The sequence below is a fragment of the Callithrix jacchus genome, chromosome 1 (assembly GCF_049354715.1).
Source record: "Callithrix jacchus isolate 240 chromosome 1, calJac240_pri, whole genome shotgun sequence".
NCBI classification, from domain to species: domain Eukaryota; kingdom Metazoa; phylum Chordata; class Mammalia; order Primates; family Cebidae; genus Callithrix; species Callithrix jacchus.
The window spans coordinates 190,320,143-190,341,671 of NC_133502.1; the positions used below are offsets into that span (position 1 = coordinate 190,320,143).

The following is a 21,529-nucleotide window of genomic DNA, read 5'->3' on the forward strand; positions in this document are numbered from 1 at the left end:
GCCCAGATAATTTTTGTATTTTTAGTAGGAGCAGGGTTTTACCATATTGTCTGGGTTGGTCTCAAACTCCTGACCTCGTGATCCACCTGCTTTGACCTCCCAAAGTGCTGGGATTACAGGAGTAAGCCACCTTGCCTGACTGGCCTCACTTCTGTTCTTTAAATGCACTGAGCGGGCCCCAGCCTCCTGGCCTTTGCACATGCTGTTCCTCCTATGCTTTTCCAGCAGATCGGTCAGGGCTGCTGCCTTCTGATTCTTGGTTTTCACTTAAATGTCTCTTCCTTTAGAGAGGCTGCGATGATTGTCTCCACTCCCACCTTTCCCCCTCATTTATTTACTTCCCAGCACTTTTTATTCACTTTGTCAACAAGTATTTATTGAGCACCTAGTAAGCTCCAGGCACCATTCCAGGTGCTGGGGATAGGGGATACACCTCCCTTACAGGCTTTGCTTAGGTTGGGGAGACAGACACCAAATCATGGAGTTATAAAGACATAAATTATGCACTGTGTTTGATGGTGATAAGAGCTATGGAAAAGCAGAAAGAGAGAAAGTAATTGATAGGTGTGTCTCTTTCCTCTGTGGAAGTGTGGGCTGAATGCGGGCGGGTGCCGAGTCTGGCTCGTGCCCCAGCATAGCCCAAAGCCCACACAGTGCCCACACACAGTAGGTGCTCACTGGACAAATGAATGAATCCGTAGGGCTTGGGGAGAAGGAGAAGGTGCCGTAGTGAGAAGGGAGAGCAGGAGCAAAGCCGAGGACCCGATGAGGTCCAGTCTGGCCAGAGCGAATGGCCAGGGGAGGGCATGGTGGCTCCAAGGCTGGCACAGTGGTGGGCAGACCTGGAACCACCCTAGGGAGGGTGTGTTTCAGCCCAGGAGGTTGACACGTGGCAGGCCAAGGTGCCTGGGAGCTTATGTAAGGCCCGTGGCTGTTTTTTCTGGAATCAGGAGCAAAGCCCTGAGCTCAGGAGAAAACTCTGCCTCCCTGACCAGCCAGGGGAAGTGGCGGGAGGTGCCAACTCCCACCCGTTGCCCCTAGGAGCCAGGGAAATGTCCAAATGCGTCAGCTCTAGGTGTCTTGGTGGACAGCCCAGCCGCAGCTAGGTGCGCAGCAGGGATGTGGGTCCCACCTCTCCATCCCACTGACTGACCCGGCCCTGTAGGGCTTCTAGGATCCCAGGGACCCCACTGGACAAAGTTTTACGGATTGGTACCTTCCAGGGTGAGGTGGTGAGGGGCAGGCCCTGGGAGTGGCTGTCCTTCCCATCTTGCCAGTGGTTGGCTACAGGGGCTCTCGGCCAGCGAGGGCTCCAACAGTTGTCACGAAGCCTGCCTGGGGGCTGGGATTCTGGCCTCTGACACCGCCTGGTGCTTCACTTGGCTGGGTGCATAGCTTTGACAAGCCGTTTTGTTCTCTTGGCCTCAGTTTCTTCACCTACCAAACAGGCATAATAGCCCTCCTGAGATTATTGAGAGCATCAGACACGGTCAGGGTGTCCTGAGCTGGAGTCAGAGCCAGCAAGATGATTCGCGCCGCCCAGAAAAAAATGAAAATGTGGGACCCCTTGATAAGAAATTAAGAATTGCATGTTGGTGGCAGTAGAATTCTAAAGCAAGTTCAGGCTCTTCTCAGCAAGGGGCCTTGTGCAGCTGCCCAGGCCACAGGCCCAGGAAGCGAGCTCTGACTGGAAATCTTTTTTTTTTTTTTTTGGTGATGGAGTCTCACTCTGTCCCCTGGGCTGGAGTGCAACCTCTGCCTCCTGGGTTCAAGCGATTCTCCTGCCTCAGCCTCCCGAGTAGCTGGGACTACAGGCGTGCGCCACCATGCCTGAGTAATTTTGGTATTTTTAGTAGAGATGGGGTCTCACTGTGTTGGCCAGGTTGGTCTCAAACTCCTGACCTCAGGTGATCCACCCGCCTCGGTCTCCCAAAGTGTGGCGATTACAGTCATGAGCCACCGTGCCCGGCCTTTGACTGGGATTCTATTTCTGCTGTTACTCAGCTGCACGTCTGCCCTGTCCCTTCTCTGGGCTTCAGTTTCTTCATCTGTAAGACAAAGAGGTTGGACTCTAAGATTCCTGGGTTCTCAGCCTCGTAAGGCAGCGGCTGGGAGATTCCTGGGACAAGGGGTCACTGCGGGTCCCAGCTCCAGGGTCACTTCTTCAGGGAAGCCGACTGTGATTCCCTCCTGGTATGCCAGGGTTCCCCCAGTGTCTGATTGGCAGCACCCCAACTTCACCTATGTAGCCTGCATTGTCTTGGCAATAATGTCTGTCTTTACAATAATCTCTTTTTTTCTTGCAAGTTTTCTTTACCTTTGATGTTGCAATAAATAGACAGCAGCCTGGCCAACATGGTGAAACCCCGTCTCTACTAAAAATACAAAAAAATTAGCCAGACATTGTGGTACATGCCTGTAATCCCAGCTACTCAGGAGGCTGAGGCAGGAGAATTGCTTGAACCCGGGAGGCAGAGGTTGCAGTGAGCTGAGATTGTGCCACTGCACTCCAGCCTGGGCAACAGAGCAAGACTCCACCTCGAAAAAAGAAAAAAAAGAAGGTTTTATTCTCCCTACTATCTTCATTTGCTAAAACTGAGGCTCAGCCAGGTGAGCCAACTTGCCCCATGATCTCTCAGCTTGGAAGAGGATTCCGACGTGGGTGGAGCTGGGACCACAGCTATTTTGTAATACACCAGGGTGAGGGTGAGGGGCCTGTGGGGCTTAGGTGGGGCTATCAGAGCTGCGCCCGTCCACTTATTGGTGGAGAGGCAGGTTGGGGAGCATGTACCAGGCCTGTCCCCACCAAGTGCCACCCTCTCTGTCTTCCCCAGGGCTCCCAGCTCAGCGTGGACATGGCTGAGAGTGCCTCCCCACCCTCCTCATCTGCAGCTGCCCCGGCCGCTGTGCCGGGGACCACTACGGAGCAGCCTGGGCCCCGGAGCCCCCCATCCTCCCCTCCAGGCCTGGAGGAGCCCCTGGATGGAGCCGATCCTGACGTCCCACACCCAGACCTGGCGCCCGTTGCCTTCTTCTGCCTGCGACAGACCACCAGCCCCCGGAACTGGTGTATCAAGATGGTGTGCAACCCATATCCTCCGCAGCCTCGGCTGATCGGGGTCCTGCAGGGGCTGAAGGGTTGGGGGCTGGGATTGAGCGCTGCATGCCCATACCTTGCTCCAGGGAGACCTGAGGCCTGGGGTGAGGTCACTGGGCCTTGGTGGTGGTAAGTGAGCTCAGGGGTGGGTCTGGGGAGATCTCAAACAGACGAGGACCTGGTGTCCTGCTGATGTGAAGGTTCTGGAAGTTGCTGGTAGCTGTTGGGTCAGTCCAGTGGCTGGCTCGCTTAGAAAGTCCTTGGGTGTGGGCCCCAGACCTGTGCTGGGCTGGGAATGCAGGTCAGTCAGACTCTGGAGCCACCTGATGGGCTGTGAATGCACAGGTGATAGGAGCTGTGATCAGGAACTGTGGGCGTGTACAGGGGGCAGCCGGTCCCAACATACAGGGCAGGACTCATTCTCCCTGCTGTGCCTCCAAGCAGTCTCTTCCCAGGCCTCCTGCCTCTACTTGCTGCCTCCAGTGGGCTCATATTCTCCCTGCTTGAGACTGTCATGATTTGCTCTGGCCCCAGAGGTGCAGAGCAAAGTCCTAACCCAGCCTGCCGGGCCCTGAGTGTCCCATCCAGCCTCACTTCCTACCCCTCAGCTTCCCCCATGCTCTTCTGAGCCTCAGGGTCTTCTCACTGGCTCTTCCCTCTGTCTGAAAAGCTTTTCCCTTCCTTCTGCACCTGGCCAAATCTTTTGCTACATCCTTAAAATCTCAGCGTAAGCATCACCTCCTCAGGGAAGCCCTCTGGGATTCCTCCTCCGATTCACATCTAACTGTGGAATTCTGAATCTAACATTTGCCTCCAGTGGGGTACTGTCAGATGTGTCAGATGACCAGGGCAGGGATCCCAGCACCCAGCACAGCACCTGGCACATCGTGGGTGCTCTGGCAGTGTTTGCTGGGTGCACATGGGCAATGCCAGAGCTGAGTCCTCAATAAGGAAGGGCATTGGTTGAGTAGAGAGGGCAGTGGGAGGCAGGAGGAGGGAATGAAGGAACAAAGCCTGGAGAAGGGAGGAGTTGCAGGAAGTGCTGGAGCCCTGAGGGGCAGAGTGGGATGAGGTGAGGCTGCAGGCATGATGGCAACCCCGCAGGGCCTTGGAGGCTGCATGAGGGTGGGGCTGTGTTCCAAGGGCAGGATTTGAAGCAGGTGCCTGGAGAGATCTGTGCTCTGGAAGGACTATATGGGACTGGATTGCAGGGTTAAGCTGGTGGCCGGGGACCACCGTGGTGGCCTTGTGGTTTGGGGGGCCCACCAAACAATGCCCACACGGGTCTTGGGATGCTGGTGCTTGTGGCCACACAGGGCAGGGTGCGGGGAGCTGGCGGGTTAGGTGCAGGCATGAGTCCTGCCCTGGAATCCAGGGATGCCTGATGGACGCTGTTGAAACCGGCCCCAGGACTGCTGGCCTCGCCTTCTGTCGGGGGCTGAGGTGATGGTGGGCCCTGGGTCCTCCTAACTTTGGAAACCAGAGGGTCTCTGCTGGAGTGGGGTGCAGAGCTGGGTGTTCCTTGCTTGGCGGGGGGGCGCTGAGAGTCTCCATGCTCCTTCTGGGGCACGGCTTATGGGGTCTCAGGCATGGTGAGAGGGTCCGCTTGGTAATTAGTTCACCCAGCACTCACCGACATCTGCCCTGGGACACTGAGGACAAAAATGTGGAGCTGGTCTGTCGCAGGGAGCGCCTAGAGAAGAGGGAAGCAGGCACTGCCCACGTGGCTGGTTTTTTTTTTTGTTGTTGTTTAAGAGGGAATCTCTCTCTGCCGCCCAGGCTGGAGTGCAGTGGCACCATCTCAGCTTGCTGCAACCTCTGCCTCCTGGGTTGGAGCAATTCTCCTGCCTCAGCCTCCTGAGAAGCTGGGATTACAGGTGTGTGCCATCACATTTGGCTAATTTTTGTATTTTTAGTAAAGATGGGGTTTTAGCAGCCATGTTGGCCAGGCTGGTCTTGAACTCCTGACCTCAGGTGATCTACCCATCTCAGCCACCCAGAGTACTGGGATTACAGGCATGTGCCACTGCACCCTGCCACATGGCTAGTTTTAATATAAAGCATTGGGGTAACCTCAGGGGCCTGTGGCATGCAAACAGAGGAGAGCCAGGGCTGAGAAGGGGGTGGCCGCAGGAATTTTGGGCCTTTAGGAAGAGAAAGGCTGGCAGGAGGACTAGGGAGACAATGTCACAATGTCTTGGGGGTCTATCCTGGGTGAGATGACAAGAGTTGATTTTGGCTCTGTCACTTGGGTGCTGTGCGACCATAAGTCACTTTGCTTCTTTGAGCCTTAGTGAGTCTGGATGGGCAATCTGCTCTGGGATGGAGGCAGGGACATGGCTTAGATGACTTGGCCTGGGAGTCTGACCCAGCTTGCATCTCTGATGGGCTCCGGCTTGGCTGGCTGGGCTGCTGCCCTGGTGTCATGGTGAGGCCTCCAGATGGGGGTGGTTCGAGTCCCATCTGCCATGTGTGTGACTCTGCACCTCCACCTAAGATGGGGAGCCAGATGTGTTGCCCCTTCCAGCCCTGGGAACCCGGGGTGTTAGCCACACACACCGTGGGGGCTGCCTTGACCTCAGGCACCCTGACCCCTGACCACTGAATGAACCACCCCTCCAGAACCCACCCAGTTTTCCACATTTCTGGCCTGTTGAGTAAACAGAGTCCTTGGGGCCACTGTTTCTTTGTTTTTATTTATTTATTTATTATTTTATTATTTTTTTGAGATGGAGTCTCCCTCTGTTGCCCAGCCTGGAGTGCAGTGTCGTGATCTAGGCTCATTGCAACCTCAAGTGATTCTCCTTTCTCAGCCTCCTGAGTAGTTGGGATTACAGGCGTGTGCCACCAAGCCTGGCTAATTATTGTATTTTTAGTAGAGATGGGGTTTCACCATGTTGGTCAGGCTGGTCTCGAACTCCTGATCTCATGATCTGCTCACCTCAGTCTCCCAAAGTGCTGGGATTACAGGTGTGATCCACCACGCCTGACATCTCCTGGGTTTTTACCACCCCTCTCGCCTCCACCCTCAGGGCATATGAGTCGTGGCCTGGGGTTTGGGACAACAGTAGGGCTGGCCAGGAGGGAGAGGAGTCCTGGTTTCAGGAAGAGCTGGGCCTGCCTCTTGTCTGTCTGGAAAGAGCCCTGGGTTCAAGGGGTGGGGCAGTAAGCAGACCCCTCCATCAGGAGGGACTTTTCAGCCCTGGGAGCTGCTCAGAGTGAGCGCTGCCCTGGCACCCCCATGGCCAGGGCTGCCGAGGCTGGGCTGGGATAGAGGTGATTCAGGTCCCAGCCTTAACTGTTGGGATACGGGCTCTTTTTGGGCCAGAGATTCATTGACGTGAAAGCACAGCAGCTTCAAAGGTGTCAGCTCTGGGACACTCAGACTCGAAACTTCTGTGACAGTCTAAGGGTTCAAAGTTAAGATTTAAGACTCAGCGACACTGAAATTCTAAGCTTCTGTGATTCAAAGACTGAAAATTTCTGTGTTTCAAAGAGTGTGTGAGCCTAAGACTTGGTGGCTGTGATGCTGTGTGTCTGAGATTTGGAGGATTTGGGTGCGGCAACTGCAGCTGCTGCCGGCCTGAGATTTCATAGCTGAGTTGGGTCAGGTGGGAGAGAGGCCAAGGAGGGCTCTACAAACAAACCCAGGAGATTTGGCTGTCCACAGGGGGCCTCCAGAGCAAGGACTCGGTCGTGGGGAGCTCAGGGTAGGCTTTAGGGGCTTGCAGTGGGGTGTGTGTGTTGGGGACGGGGACTGAAGGTGCTAGGATTTTTTTTTTTTTTTTTTTGAGACAGAGTTTTACTCTTGTTACCCAGGCTGGAGTGCAATGGCACGATCTCAGCTTACGGCAACCTCTGCCTCCTGGGTTCAGGCAATTCTCCTGCCTCAGCCTCCTGAGTAGCTGGGATTACAGGCATGCACCACCATGCCCAGCTAATTTTTTTGGTATTTTTTAGTAGAGATGGGGTTTCACCATGTTGACCAGGATGGTCTCGATCTCTTGACCTCGTGATCCAACTGCCTTGGTCTCCCAAAGTGCTGGGATTACAGGCGTGAGCCACCACACCTGGCCCTTTTTTTTTTGAGGCGGATTTTCACTCTGTTGCCCAGGCTGGAGTGCAGCGGTTGATCTTGGCTCACTGCAACCTCTGCCTCCCAGTTTCAAGCGATTCTTCCTGCCTCAGCCTCCCAAGTAGCTGGGATTACAAGCACATGCCACCATGCCTGGATAATTTTCGTATTTTCAGTAGAGACAGGGTTTCTCCATGTTGGTCAGGCTGGTCTTGAACTCCTGACCTCATGATCAGCCCACCTCAGCCTCCCAAAGTGCTGGGATTACAGGCATGAGCCACGACCCCTGGCTGGAGCTAGGACTCTTTTCTGGCCAGAAACTTCTCTCCCTCCTGTGCTCCGTGGGAGGAGGGCTGGGGCAGTGCTTAAGCATTTGGAGGGTGATGATCCTTTGTAGTCTTGGCTGTGTTGCATACTCAGTAATAGTGAGCATACTTCAATCATTGTGAGCACCACAAATGACTCTTCACACGTCCAGACCCTGCAGAGGGTGACTCTCTTCCCCACCAAGAATCCAAAGGGATGGTGCATGCGTAGCATCAGTGTCAGGCAGGTGGGGGCTGCTCTCATGATGGCCAGGCTTGGGAAGGGGAAGGCAGCATGGGAGGGTCCCCCAGACAGTCTTTTCTGAGCTCTTACCCCTAGTGCTGAGGGGCCCTGGCCCAGAGCCAGATGCCCTTTGAAGCCTGGTGCTCCCTGACTCAGCTCCACTCTCAGCCCGGAGTGAGGCCCTGAGTCACCGCCTGACTCACCGGAGAGCCAGCAGGCTGCTGGGACCCTGGTGGAGTCGGCAAACTGGGGTGGGAAAGGGCCCCTCACCCAAATGTCAGCACTGCTCCTGGGCTGCGGGTATGCACTGCCAGCTGGGGGTGCAGCTGCGAGGCCTCTGGATTTGAAATGTCAGGGTTGTGCTACTTGAATCACGGGGAGGTGGCGTGTGGCACCGTGGAAAGCACTGGGCACCTGAGTCACACAGACCTAGAGGGGCTGGTTCTGTCTCTTGCTGTGTGACTGTCGGTCAGTTTCTTAATATCTCCGAGCTCCAGTTTCCCCACTTGTCAAATACAGGTGGTGAGACCCACTCCACAGGGTTAGTTGCACCGAGGACAGAGCAGGGCAATGTGACAGTGAAGCTTTGCAGACTGGAAAAGCTGCCACATGTGTGGTTATCACTCTGATTACCTGCGCCTGAGCCCTGAACAGGGCCCTCACGTACTGCTGAGTCAACACTCTGCTTGCTGTAGATTCAATTAGACATTGGGGACAGGTCTTTAGATAGAACATAACACCTTCAGAGGACATTGTTTCCAAGGAACATCAGATCCAATCTCCGTTACTTAGATGAATTTCAGCTTGTTCTGCTGCTAGTGGCCATGGCCCCATCAATGCAGACATTGCTAATCGAGCCTGGCATCCTCCAGCAGGGCACCTCTGGCAGCTGTGGGGAACCATCAGCCTGAAACCTATTACTATTTTCCACCCTAAATTAGACTTTCAGAGCCTTTCTGTTTTTTTTTTTTTTTGAGACGGAGTTTTGCTCTTGTTACCCAGGCTGGAGTGCAATGGCGCTATCTCGGCTCACTGCAACCTCCGCCTCCTGGGTTCAGGCAATTCTCCTGCCTCGGCCTCCTGAGTAGCTGGGATTACAGGTGTGTGCCACCACACCCAGCTAATTTTTGTACTTTTAGTAGAGATGGGGTTTCACCATGTTGGACAGTCTGGTCTCAAACTCCTGACCTCAAGTGATCTGCCTGCCTTGGCCTCCCAAAGTGCTGGGATTACAGGCGTGAGCCACCGTGCCCAGCCTTCAGAGCCTTTCTTAGGAGCATAGCTGGCTGCATATGGCTGAAGGGGCAGGGTGGATTGCGCCCACTTCCCTTTCCCCTCCCTGAGCCTTATTTTTCTCAGCTCTTTAATTTGGTGATTCAAGATGATTAGAGATGAGTCCTGTAAAGCACCTGGCGGTGTGTCTAGCAAAGAGCTGTGCAGGATGAATGCTGAAAGTGTTTGTCTGTGTTATCAGCCTTTTTTTTTTTTTTTCAAGACAGAGTCTCACTTTATCGCCCAGGCTGGAGTGCAGTGGCACGATCTCAGCTCACTGCAACCTCCACCTCCTGGGTTCAAGCGATTCCCCTGACTCAGCCTCCCAAGTAGCTGGGACTACAGGTGTATCACCACACCCAGCTAATTTTTGTATTTTCAGTAGAGACGGGGTTTCACCATCTTGGCCAGGCTGGTCTTGAACTCCTGACCTTGTGATCCACCACCTGGGCCTCCCAAAGTGCTAGGATTACAGGTGCAAGCCACTGCGCCCAGCTTGTATTATCAGCTTTAACCCTCATAACCACCCGTGGGGATAGATGCTCTCATAGCCCCATTTTACAGATGAGGAAAGTAAAGCTCAAAGAGATTAACTCATTTTTATCCAGGGTTGCACAGCCAGGCTGTGGTGGAGCTGGCATGAAAACTCAGATTTCTGTGCCTCTCCAGCCCTGGCTTTTATTCAGGACAGCACTACCACCTGCGGAGTCTGGAGAAACACCAGGTTCTCACACTCCACAGGGCAGAGAGGAGCTTCCAGGCTCTGTGGCCTGCCTGGGGCGAGCCCCTTGAGGCTTCTGCAACCCCCTGCCCTCTTGGCATGCTCTGGGGCTGGGCCTTCCGCATGCCAGCCAGCACTAAGCCAGTGCTTCTGCTGCGGTGGGAAGCAGCCATGCGTGGTGGTGAAGCCAGTGGGCTGTGAAGGCTGCCTCTCTGCTCAGGGAGGGGGAGGGCGCCAGCCTGCGGGGAGGCAGGAGACGCCAGCTGCCCAGTAACCCTGGACGAGTCACCTGACCCCTTGCACCCTTGTCTCCCTGTCTGTGGGATGGGGAAAGATGGGCACCAGGTCTGGAAGGGGCTGTCCAGGGCAACCATTTCCCTGCCCCCTCCTCGTGGGTGGCCCCCGCCTCTGTGCCTTTGAGGTCCTGGTTCTCTCTTGACCCCACCTTGACCCTCTGCCCACTTCTGTCTGTGTCTGCTCCCCTGCCTGGCTCCTGTTCTCTGCCTGCCAGGGCTGGGGTCTGAATATCTGTGCTTCTAAGCGGTTGTCTGGTTCTGCCCATGCAGCTGGTGGAGACCCCTGCCTCTCACACCCACTAATTTCATCTGGTACTGGACAAAAAGAGGACAGGGCATCCGGTCTCCTCATGGCCCCTGGGAGCCCACTGTGCTGCCCGAGGCGAGGGTTGAGGCTGTTGAGGGAGGTCATGGCTTGTGTTCATCCATCGCTCTCCCAGTCATTGATACATCCACCAAGCCTTTCCCGAGTGTGAGCTGTGAGCCTGGCCTGTGTAGAGCACAGCTCTGGCCTTTTTGTGCAGGGGGAGGACCACTCTGGCTGTGCAGCCAGGAGACCCATTGAGAGGCGCCTATGGGATCATGGCAAGAAACAATGGTGGCTCGGGGTGCCAGCTGAAGGTGTGGAGCAGCTCTGGCTCCTTTGGGGTCAATGTTAGGAGGCAGGGACTCAGAGGTGACCCCAGGGTCTGTGGCTTGGTTGCCAAGTGAAGGAAGATCTGCTCGTGGCTTCTTAGACCAGTGGCCTTGGCCAAGTCCCTTCCCCTTGCTGAACCTCTGTTTGCTCATCTGTGAAATGGGGGCCACAGTGACCCCCAGTTGGGACTATTGGGGAGGTCCAGTGAGAATTCTGGGGCAAGCATGGGCAAACTAAGTGCTGAGTGGCAGTTGTGTGCACACTGGAGCTGATGGTGGCGCTTGCAGGGTCCTGAGCCTGCAATGGGCTGAGACACCCGGGGCCTGGCCAGGGTGGGAGAGCACTGGTCCCTGGGGATGGGAGGACAGGAAGGTGGGGAGTGGGGCCTGGAGAGCTGTAAATGTGTTGGGGGAGGAATGTTGCCATCTCTGCTGAAGACCCCCTCCCATCACCCTCTGTCTCTGCCCTGGTCACTTAGCCCCTGGCCCTGCCTCTCAGCAGGCCACCTCTCAGTTCTGCTCCAGACAGGGCCTCAGGCTGCTGCATAAAGGCCTCTGGGACTCTCTGGGAGCCCTGGACTATCAGAAAGTCCTCCCTTAATCTAACCTCCATCCTCCCTGCCCTCAGTTCTTTCTGGTGGGGCCATTGGGAGTGGCTGGGATTGGGTTTTTCGGTCTCTTGTTGTCTACACAGGCAGCTCCTGGGACCTTGCCCCACGTGACCACTGGTACCACCCTCCTTCTCCCTCTGCTGCACTGAAGAGAGAGCACTGGGCCAGGCACCGAAAGCTGTGTGACCTTGGCAGTCACCTCTCCCTGGGACCCCCTCTCCTCCCCAGCTTGCCTTCCTCCTTGGAGGTTTGTCTGCTGTCAAGTGCTGTGTGCCCAGAGGGGCTGCTGTTCTGGCCCTGCTCCCTGCCTCCCTTCGTTTGTGGGCTGATTCTTTCCTCACTCCCCTTAGCCCCCAGAATCCGCTGAGCCTGAACTCGAAGTCTCCACCATCCCCCGTGATCCTCCAGCCCCATTTTTCCTGTTCTTTCCCTTCGTGTCCGGTGCTCTGTTCTGAAGCCCCAGCCACAGCTGCCGAGGCTTCCCGACCTTTCCTCCTCCTCTGCCTTTGCTGCTGCTGGGCACCACCTGTGATGCCCTTCCTCCATCTCGGGGTTCCAAATCCCACCAGCCCCACACACCCAACTTCCAGGCACCATGGGCAGGACGTCTTCCCTTTTCCTCGCTATCCTCCTCACCCCTGTGTGGGTGCTGCCCTCCCCTCCTTCCAGTAGTTGCTTGCTGCTAGCTTCATCCCCTGGGCCGGGCTGTGAGACCCTGAAGGACAGGGCCTGAGCCTCCGACTTTACCATGTCTCCAACGCTTAGCATAGGCCTGGCCTCCCTCGCTGGTCCAGCACTCTCCAGTTCACAGAGCTCTTCCCCACCCACCACAGGCCATCAGACCCTCCCAGCACCTCCCAGGAGGGTACAAGGCAGCCAGTGCCAACTCTTCACCCACAACTGGGGAGCCCGAGGCCCAGGAAGGGAGGATGCTGTGCCCAGGCCTCCACACTGGGACAATTTCCTTAGCAAAGCCAGGGCAGGTGAGCCCAGGTCCCCAGGCTCTCAGGCCAGAGCCATCCCCACCCCAGCCCGCTCACGGCTGGGTGGCTGGGTGTATCCGTCTGTTTGCGTTGCTGTGTAGGACTACACGAGGGTGGGTCATTTATAAAGAAGAGAGGTTTATTTGGCTCATGGTTCTGCAGGCTGTACAAGAAGCATGGTGCCAGCATCTGTTTCTGGTTAGGACTTCAAGAAGCTTTTTTTTTTTTTTTTTTTTTGAGACGGAGTCTCACTCTCTCACCCAGGCTGGAATGCAGTGGCACGATCTCGGCTCACTGCAACCTCCGCCTCCTGGGTTCAAGTGATTCCCCTGCCTCAGCCTCCTGAATAGCTGGCACTACAGGTGCATGCCACCATGCTCAGCTAATTTTTTTTTGTATTTTTAGTAGAGACAGGGTTTTGCCATATTGGCAAAGATGGTCTCAATTTCTTGACCTCATGATCTTCCTGCCTCAGCCTCCCAAAGTGCTGGGTTTACAGGTGTGAGCCACCACACCCAGCCAGGAAGCTTTTACTCATGGTAGAAGGGGAAGGGAGAGCAGGTGTGTCATGTGGAGAGAGAGGGAGTGGTGCCAGGCTCTTTTAAGCAATCAGCTCTCACATGAACAAATAGAGAACTCACTTGTTACAGAGGGGAGGACACTGGGGCCCTCAGGAGGGATCCAGCCCATGATCCAAACACCTCCCTCTAGGCCCCACCTCCAACACTGGGGATCATGTTTCAACAGGAGATTTGGGAGAGACACATATCTAAGCCATATCACTGGGGAAGGGGCTCTTTAGAGGGGGAGGTGTCCCTTCTGCCTTCAGCCCTGGCCTAATGGGCTGTCCAGACGGGTGGCAAGCATTACTGGAGGCAGCAGCACATGTCTGGGAAATTGTCCGTTTCCCTCCATCTGCTGTGGAGAAAGTTGTTTTTCTCAGAAATAAAAGTCAGCATCAGGCACCATTCCCAGGGATGCTCAGCGGGGCCAGAGCAGAGGCTACACTTTATCACTGACCAGCAGGGCGGGCCCGGCAGGCACTGCCTGACTCCCAACCTTAGGTACCCTGGCATGGAGGTTTCTGTGTAAAGAGAGCTATAAGGCTATCCCTGATCCAATCTGGGGGGCATTGGTGAAGCCTGCCTGGAGGAGGGGCTGTTCAGCCTGGGTCTTGCTGTATAAATTGGAATTTTCCAGAACAGTTCAGGGAGGGTTTTCCAGGCAGAGGGAACAGGGTAGGGCACAGGGAGAGGTTTACTGAGGCAGGGGCTGGATGGCAAGGTGTTACATACCAGGTTAGAATTTACACTTGGTCTTGTGGTCCCTGGGGGGTCACCGATGGGTGTCTAGCAGGGGTGGGACTTGGGCAAATTCACTTATTATAATGGTGACTCTCAAAGCAGACTGGAGGATGCTCGAGGGAAAGACTGAGGCCTGGAAACCAGGCAGGTTCCTGCAGTGAATACACAGATGGATGGATGGATGGATGGCTGGATGGATGGGTAGGTGGGTGGGTAGGTGGATGAATGGATGGGTGGATGGATGGGTGGATGGATGGATGAATGGGTGTGTGGGTGGATGGATGGCTGGGTGGATGAATGGATGAATGGGTGGGTGGGTGGATGGATGGGTGGGTGGATGGGTGGATGGATGGGTGGGTGGATGGGTGGATGGATGGGTGGATGGGTGGACGGATGGGTGGATAAATGGATAGATGGATGGATGGTTGGGTGGGTGGATGGATGGATAGGTGGGTGGGTAGGTGGATGGATGGATGGGTGGATGGATGGGTGGGTAGATGGATGGATGGATGGAGAGATGGGTGGGTGGGTGGATGGATAGGTGGGTGGATGGATGGGTGGATGGATGAATGGGTGGTTGGGTGGATGGATGGGTGGGTGGATGGATGAATGGGTGAGTGGACGGATGGATGAATGGGTGGATGGATGGATGGGTGGTTGAGTGGATGGATGGGTGGGTGGATGGGTGAATGGATGGGTGGACGGATGGATGAATGGGTGGGCGGGTGAATGGGTGGATGGATGGATGGATGGATGGGTGGGTGGGTGTGTGGATGGATGGGAGGATGGATAGATGGATGGATGGATGGATGTGTGGGTGGATGGATGGATGACCCATTCATTTGGCAAGTGTTGGAGCCTGGCTATGTGTTGGACACTGGTCTGGGCTTGAGTGGAGGCACCCCAGGCCTATTCATTTATGTTTTGTGGGACTGTAGCGCACCAGGCCTGGGCACCCAGCGGTGACCCTAAGGAGTCCCCAACCTGATGGAGAAGGCAGAACCACACCCAAATCACACTCTTGTGAAACAAAATGGGATCTAGGCTAGGTAGAGGGACCCTCGGGGGGCATGGATGATAGGAGAACGGAGCAGCCAGGTTGTTCTGAGTGGGGATGCCACGGGAGCCTCCTCCCACAAAGAAGGAAACCTTGGAGTTAGGACAGGAGAGAGGGGGAGGGGAGAACTGGCGAGGCAGAGAAGTGAGGGGGGCGTGGCCTCCCAGGTGAGCAAGCAGCCTGGTCAAGGGCTCACAGCTGAGGTTAGGGTCACCAGGGTTGCTAGTAGCCTGGTGTGTGGGCTGGGAGAGGACATATGTGGTGGTGGAAGGACATTTGGGGTTCAGATTCTGAAGGACAGAGGAGAAGCCTGTGATGGGAGGCACTGGTGCAGATGAGGGGGATGAGGCTGGGTGCCATTCCTCCTTCCAGCAGCTGAGCTGGCCCTGAATTGCCCATTTGACAGATGCAGTCCATAGAGGCAAAGTGCCTGACCTGCACCAGCCAGCCTGGTAGGGGCTTGGGCAGGAGACCCATCGAGATGGGAAGTCTCTCAACTGAAGGAGAACTAGAGAGCAGGTTGGCCGGCTGGTGAAGGGCCAGCCCCTGCCAGGGAATTGAAGACATGATTGGATTTTCACTTTCCACCCTGCCTGGGGTTCTGCCCTGCCACCTCCCTTAAACTGCCTCATGATCCCATTGAGACAAACGGCCACATTTGTTTTCTTGGAGAGAAGTGAATATGTCTTTTTAATCAGCAAGGATATCTTCCTGCTAATCTCTCTCCAGATTTCCTGTAGGGCCACCTTTCACATTTCCATCTTCATCTGCTGAGTGGAGCCATGCTTTGCTCTCTAGTCTCCCTCTCCTTCCCCGAGTTCAAATCCTGACACCGGTGCTTATCCTCTGTGATGCTGAGCAAGCTATTTGGCCTCTTTGAGTGGACTTCCAAGCAGGAGGAGAAGGTGTGGTGGCTGAGATGTGCTGTGCGAATGTGAGGGCTTGTGGTGCTGCGTCGTGGGAAGAGGGTCGAGGTGGAGGCAGACAGAGAAGGGGGTGCTGAGGACTGTACCTGGCTTTTCCCAGTGGAAAATTGTTAGGAAGATGGGTGGATAAATGCATGAATGTAAAGGTTGGGTGAAGGGATGGGTGGATGAGCAGATGAACACATGAAGAGATGGAAAGATAGGTAAATGGATGAATGGATGGATGGATGGATGCATGGGTGGGTGGATGGATGGACAGATGGGTGAATGAATGGATGGATGGATGGATAGTTGGCTGGCTGGATGGATCATTGGGTAGATGAATGTATGGTTGGTTGAATGGATGGACTGACGGATGGATGGATGGATGGATATTTGGATGCCTGTATGGATGGATGATGGATGGATGCTTGGATGGATGGATGGTTGGATGGATGGATGGATGGATGGATATTTGGATGCCTGTATGGATGGATGATGGATGGATGCTTGGATGGATGGATGGTTGGATGGATGAACTGATAGATGAATAGATGGATGGACCAGTCCCAGGGCTTGTGGCATCTCCTGGGGCCCAAGGGGAAGAGAGTTTCTAGAGCAGGGGTCTGAACCCTGGCTTCATGAGCTTGCATGGGCACAAGTTGCATATTTGTTTTCACTGACTCCTGACTGAAATTTCGCATTTCTTTCTGTTATGGAGGGAGGAAACAAACCACACTGGTATTATTAGCAACTCCTGTGGCTGTCACCCATAGAAATCACCAATATTTCCATGTCACATCACAGTCCTTGTAGAGCTCTCAGAATATCATCACTGTGACGCAGAGTCAGCTAGTATCCAGCCCAGCATTGGAGCTTGCTACTTACTGTGTTGATAACAAAGAATATATGTTTCTCTATCAAAAATTTGTTTTAAAAATATTTTGATAATGACTTTAACATACCTGCTTTCCTTTCTAGTTCTAAGCTTTTATTTTTTATAATTTTTTTTTATTTTTGGCAATGAAGTTTTGCTTTTGTTGCCCAGGCTGGAGTGCAATGGTGCAATCTCGGCTCACTGCAACCTCCGCCTCCCAGTTCAAGTGATTCTCCTGCCTTAGCTTCCCAAGTAGCTAGGAATACAGGCATATGCCATCATGCCTGGATAATTTTTTGCATTTTAGTATATACAGGGTTTCACCACATTGGTCAGGCTGGTCTTGAACTCCTGACCTCAGGTGATCCACCCTCCTCGGCCCGACTTTTTTTTTTTTTGAGACTGAGTCTCGTTCTGTCACTCAGGTTGAAGTGCAGTGGTGTGATCTTGGCTCACTGCAGTCTCTGCCTCCCGGTTTCAAGCGATTCTCCTTCCTCAGCCTCCTGAGTAGCTGGGATTATAGGACTGAGCCACCACGCCCAGCTAAATTTTGTATTTAGTAAAAGCTGTAAGCTTTTTTAAAAACAGTTTGAAAGTTTTTAATTTTATTTTTTTGTAGCAATGGGTTCTCACTATATTGCCCAGGCTGGCTTTGACCTTCTGGGCTCAAGTGATCCACCAGCCTCAGCCTCCCCAGTAGCTGGGGATATAGGTGCACACCACTATCCCTGGTTTACTAATCCTGTACTTCAACATTTAAAAAAATACAGCTTGGTGCGGTGGCTTATGCCTGTAACCCCAGCACTTTAGGAGGCCAAGGCAGGCAGATTACGAGTCAGGAGATCAAGACCATCCTGGCCAACATGGTGAAACCCCATCTCTACTAAAAGTACAAAAATTAGCTGGGCATGGCAGTGTGCACCTGTAGTCCCTGCTACCTGGGAGGCTGAGGCAAGAGAATTGCTTGAACCCGGGAGGTGGAGGCTGGAGTGAACCGAGATCGCACCACTGCACTCTAGCCTGGGCAACAGAGCAAGACTGTCTCAAAACAAAAAAACATAAAAACATGTAAAAACTTTATTCTGGCTGGTTGTTGTGGCTCACACCTATAATCTCAGCACTTCAAGAGGCTGAGGTGGTTGGATTACTTGAGGTCAGGAGTTTGAGACCAGCCTGGCCAACTTATAATGGAATCCCATCTCTACTAAAAATGCAAAAATTAGCTGGATATGGTGGCACACGCCTGTAGTCTCAGCAACTTGGGAAGCTGAGGCAGGAGAATCGCTTGAAACCACAAGGAGGTGGCTACAGTGAGCCGAGATCACACCACTGCACTCCAGCCTGGGAGACAGAGCAAGACTCTGTTCAAAAGTAAAAAATACAAAATAAACAAAAACTTTATCCTGAAAAGGGGCTTGTGGTACAGAAAAGGTTAAGAGCCCTTGTTCTAGAAGAGGGGTCAGCCATGCTGTGTTGCTGGCACGTGCGAGCATGAATGCATGCTGCATCTGTGTGCACACGTGTATGAGCGGGGTCAGGTGCATGAAGGGCTGCAGTTTTCTTTGGGAATGCACGCATGAGCACGTACAGGGGCAGGCAGCGGAGATGTGCGGTGGGGCACAGGTCCCCAGGGAGGCCGGAGGAAGGTGTCATCCACATTGGTTAAGCCCTCACCCTCTCAGTTCAATGGTTGCTTGGGGGAAGAGGGGCGTCCCAGGCACTGCGAGGGCCCAGAGGAGGCGTCTGCAGCCCCTGGCCAGGAGTCAATGAAGGCTTCCTTCCTGCACACCTTCTGTGTGGTTGGGCTCCCGAGGCTGGATCAGCCCACAGACAGTGGGACCCTGGCCCCCAGGGGCCTGCCTGGCCCTTCTCTTCGGCAGTGATGGAAGTAGCGGTGTCTGGCAAGTCTCTCCGGCTGGAGCGTCCTTCCTGTAGACCTTCCATCCTGGCTTCTCTCCCCAGGTGCAGCCTTTGTTCTCTGCCATTGCCTCCCCTACTCCACTGGCTGCACTGGGTACTGAAGCTTGCTGGGTATCTGGAAATCAAAGATATTGGCCAAATCCAAAGAGTTCTTATACAATGGGGATTCCAAGAAGTGGGGCTGGGCCAGGAACAAGGAAGGGCTTACTCCCTTGTCCCCTTCTGCAAAGGATCTCAATGCACTGAGATGCCGTAGCCTAGAAGTAGAACCAATCATGCCATTTGTCATGTGGGGAGCTCCCCTTTGCTGGAGGTGTGTAAGTGGAGGGAGGCCTAGGACCATCTGCCTGGCAGGTCTGTTCATTTTATGGAGCAGCTTTCTGTCTCAGCCCCACCACTGTGTCATCTGGGGCAAGTGCTCTCCTCTCTGGGGCTTCATTTTCATAGCTATGAAAATGAATTACAAGTGGGGTGTAATAATATCTGCAATGCCTGTCTCCCGAGGCAGTTGTGGCCACAGATGGAACAAGGCTTGAAGGAGCATTAGAAGACAGGAGGGTGTGAGGTTTGAATCCAGGCTCTGTCCCTCACTAGCTGTGGTCTTGGGCAAGGCTGAGGAACAGAGATGATGCCCACCCCTGCAGGGTATTGTAACGATTCCTGAGGAGTCTGGCAGCAGCAGGTGCCCTAGCAGGTGCTTGTGGTTTATTTTATTTATGATGATTATTATTTTTTGAGACAGAGTCTCACTCTGTCACCCAGGCTATATGGTGGCACACGCCTATAGTCCCGGCTACTTGGAAAGCTGAAGCAGGAGAATCACTGGAGTGCAGTGGCGCCATCTCAGTTCACTGCAACCTCCGCCTCCTGGATTCAAGCAATTCTGCCTCAGCTTCTGGAGTAGCTGGGACCATAGTAGGCATGTGCCACCACGCCTGGCTCACTTTTTGTATTTTGATTAGAGATGGGGTTTCACCACGTTGATCAGGCTGGTCTTGAACTTCAGGCCTCATGTGATCTCTCCACCTTGGCCTCCCAAAGTGCTGGGATTATAGGTGTGAACCACTGTGCCAGCTGATTGTGGTTTTTTTAATAGTTGCATTTTTGTTTTTCCTTAAAGCAGTTGCTCTTCATTTTTAAATTTTTATTCCTATTTTTTTTGAGACAGAGTCTTGCTCTATCACCCAGGCTGGAGTACAGTGGTGCCATCATAGCTCACTACAGCCTTGAACTCCTGGGCTTAAGTGATCCTCCTGCCTTAGCCTCCCAAGTAACTGGGACCACAAGTGCATGCCACTGCACTCAGCTGTTTTATTTTTTATTGAGGTTAAATGTATAAGTTGAGCTCACAAATCCCAGTGTGCAGTTCAAGGCATTTTCATGTAAGTCCTCTCCTGGGACCACCACTCAGGTCAAGAAGAACATCTCCAGTCCCAAAGCTTCCCTGTCCCCCACCCGCCTTGGGTGCTCCCCAGTGGGAGCTATTCTAACCTCCTTCACTATAGATTGGCTTCTCCTGGCTCTTAACTTTGTGTAACTGGATATGTGCATTTTTGCTCTGCTGTGTCTGGCTTCTGTTTCCCAGCAGCAATCTCTCCATGCTGTGTGTGTTTCAGTGGCTTGTCCTTTTCACGGCTGAGTAGTACTCCATGTGGGCTTCTCAAGAATGGCACTGTTGACATTTTGAGCTGGATGATTCTTTGTTGTGGGGCCTTCTTGTGCATTGCAGGGTGTTTAGCTACATCCCTGGTCTCTACCCACTGGAGGCCAGTGTCCTATCCTCCTATCCCCTCAAGTGTGACAACGAAAAATGTCTCCAGACATGGCCAGATGTCCCCTGGGGGACAAAATCATCCCCCATTGAAAACTGCCACCTTACCCCATTCTTCTGTTGATGACACCTGGGTTATCCCAGGTTGGGGCTCTTACTGGTAACGCAGCCATGCCTGTGTCGGCTTTTTGCCGGCTACGTGAGCATTTCCCCTGGGTATGCACCCAGGAGTGGCCCCGCTGGGTCCTTGTGTGGGCGTGTTTGGTTTTAGTAGAAGCTTCTGAGTGGCCTTCCAGAGTGGTTGTGGCCTGTAAAGATCAGTCAATGATATTTCAGTGAATGATCAAGTTCATTCATGTTTAATGAATGAATAAATGAATGAATGTGTGAACGAGTGTCCTCCTAAAACCCCAGGCTCTGCAGCAGCTGCTGTTCAAAATGGTGCTCACTGTGGCTGGAACACACGCCACACAGTCACACAGCACGGCTCGTCCTGGAACAGGGATGCACATGGGCACCATCGGGGAAGGAGCTGAGCCTGGTTCATCTTAGCACCCCGAGGCACAGGCTGCGTATACAGCAGGTGGTCCTTGGATGCTTGTAGGCCTGGCCTCAGAGGAGCACGGAGCTGGCCCAAGAACTGGAATCTGGAACCTCAGCCCTGGAGGGCCTGAGGACTGCCTTCCCCTCCCTTGGGTTCACTGGGGACCAGCAGGGGAGGGACACCCCGTGTAGGTGCTGGACCACCTTCCCTACCTCTCCGATCCCGGAGGATGGAGCCCCCAACCCCCTTCCTCCACCTGATTTATTTAGACAACTGAAACGCACCCTGGGAAATGGATCAGATTTTAGATTTGACAAAAATAAAAACAAACTTGGCCACCCCCACCAAACCCAGCACTCCCGCCCCCACCAGCCTCCCAGAGCCCCCCAAATCACAGAAACTGATTGTCGTCTGGGCCTGTAGAAGGAGGGTGGTGGTTTCCATGGTAACCGTGCAGGCCTCTGGCTCGGCTCCTGGAGAGGAGGCTGCCCCGCAGGGCTTTCTCCGGGCGCCGGGCACTGCCCCTCCACACGGCTGCTCTTCTAGCTGGGAACCGGCAGGTTTGAGGGAGCCCCAGCATAGTAGCTTCCCTGGTGACCCTATCCCCTTTAGTCCACATCCTGACCTTCTCAGGCCTTGGTGGCTGCCAGGGTGTGATGCGGTTATGATCTGCCTTAGCCAGGTTTTGATCCGGCTCAGGCTCCTCCTGGCTGGGGCAGCTTGAGACAAACATGCCCTTGCTGGCTTCCCCTCCCCTTCTTCCTGCAGGTAACTCCTTCCTTCTGAACCACAGCAGGGGCTGGAACACCCCTCTTCCTGACTCCACTGGAAACAACACAGGCCTGGGCCCCCAGCAGGGACCCAGCCAGACGGGCTGCTGGCTGGGCTCACCACTGACCGAGGCTCCACTT

General features: G+C 54.1%; 1 protein-coding gene across 5 annotated transcripts in view; it reads left to right on the top strand.

Annotated features, from left to right (window-relative positions):
• The window catches only part of CACNA1I (calcium voltage-gated channel subunit alpha1 I), a 128,155-nt gene that overhangs the window by 10,544 nt on the left and 96,082 nt on the right, over positions 1-21,529 (top strand). For all 5 annotated transcript variants that reach the window (XM_054239090.2, XM_054239086.2, XM_054239089.2 and 2 more), the window contains exon 2: positions 2,835-3,090. In XM_054239090.2, the coding sequence (XP_054095065.1) occupies positions 2,856-3,090 (235 nt within the window). In that variant the 5' untranslated portion in view covers positions 2,835-2,855. The remainder of the gene's footprint in view (positions 1-2,834; positions 3,091-21,529) is intronic.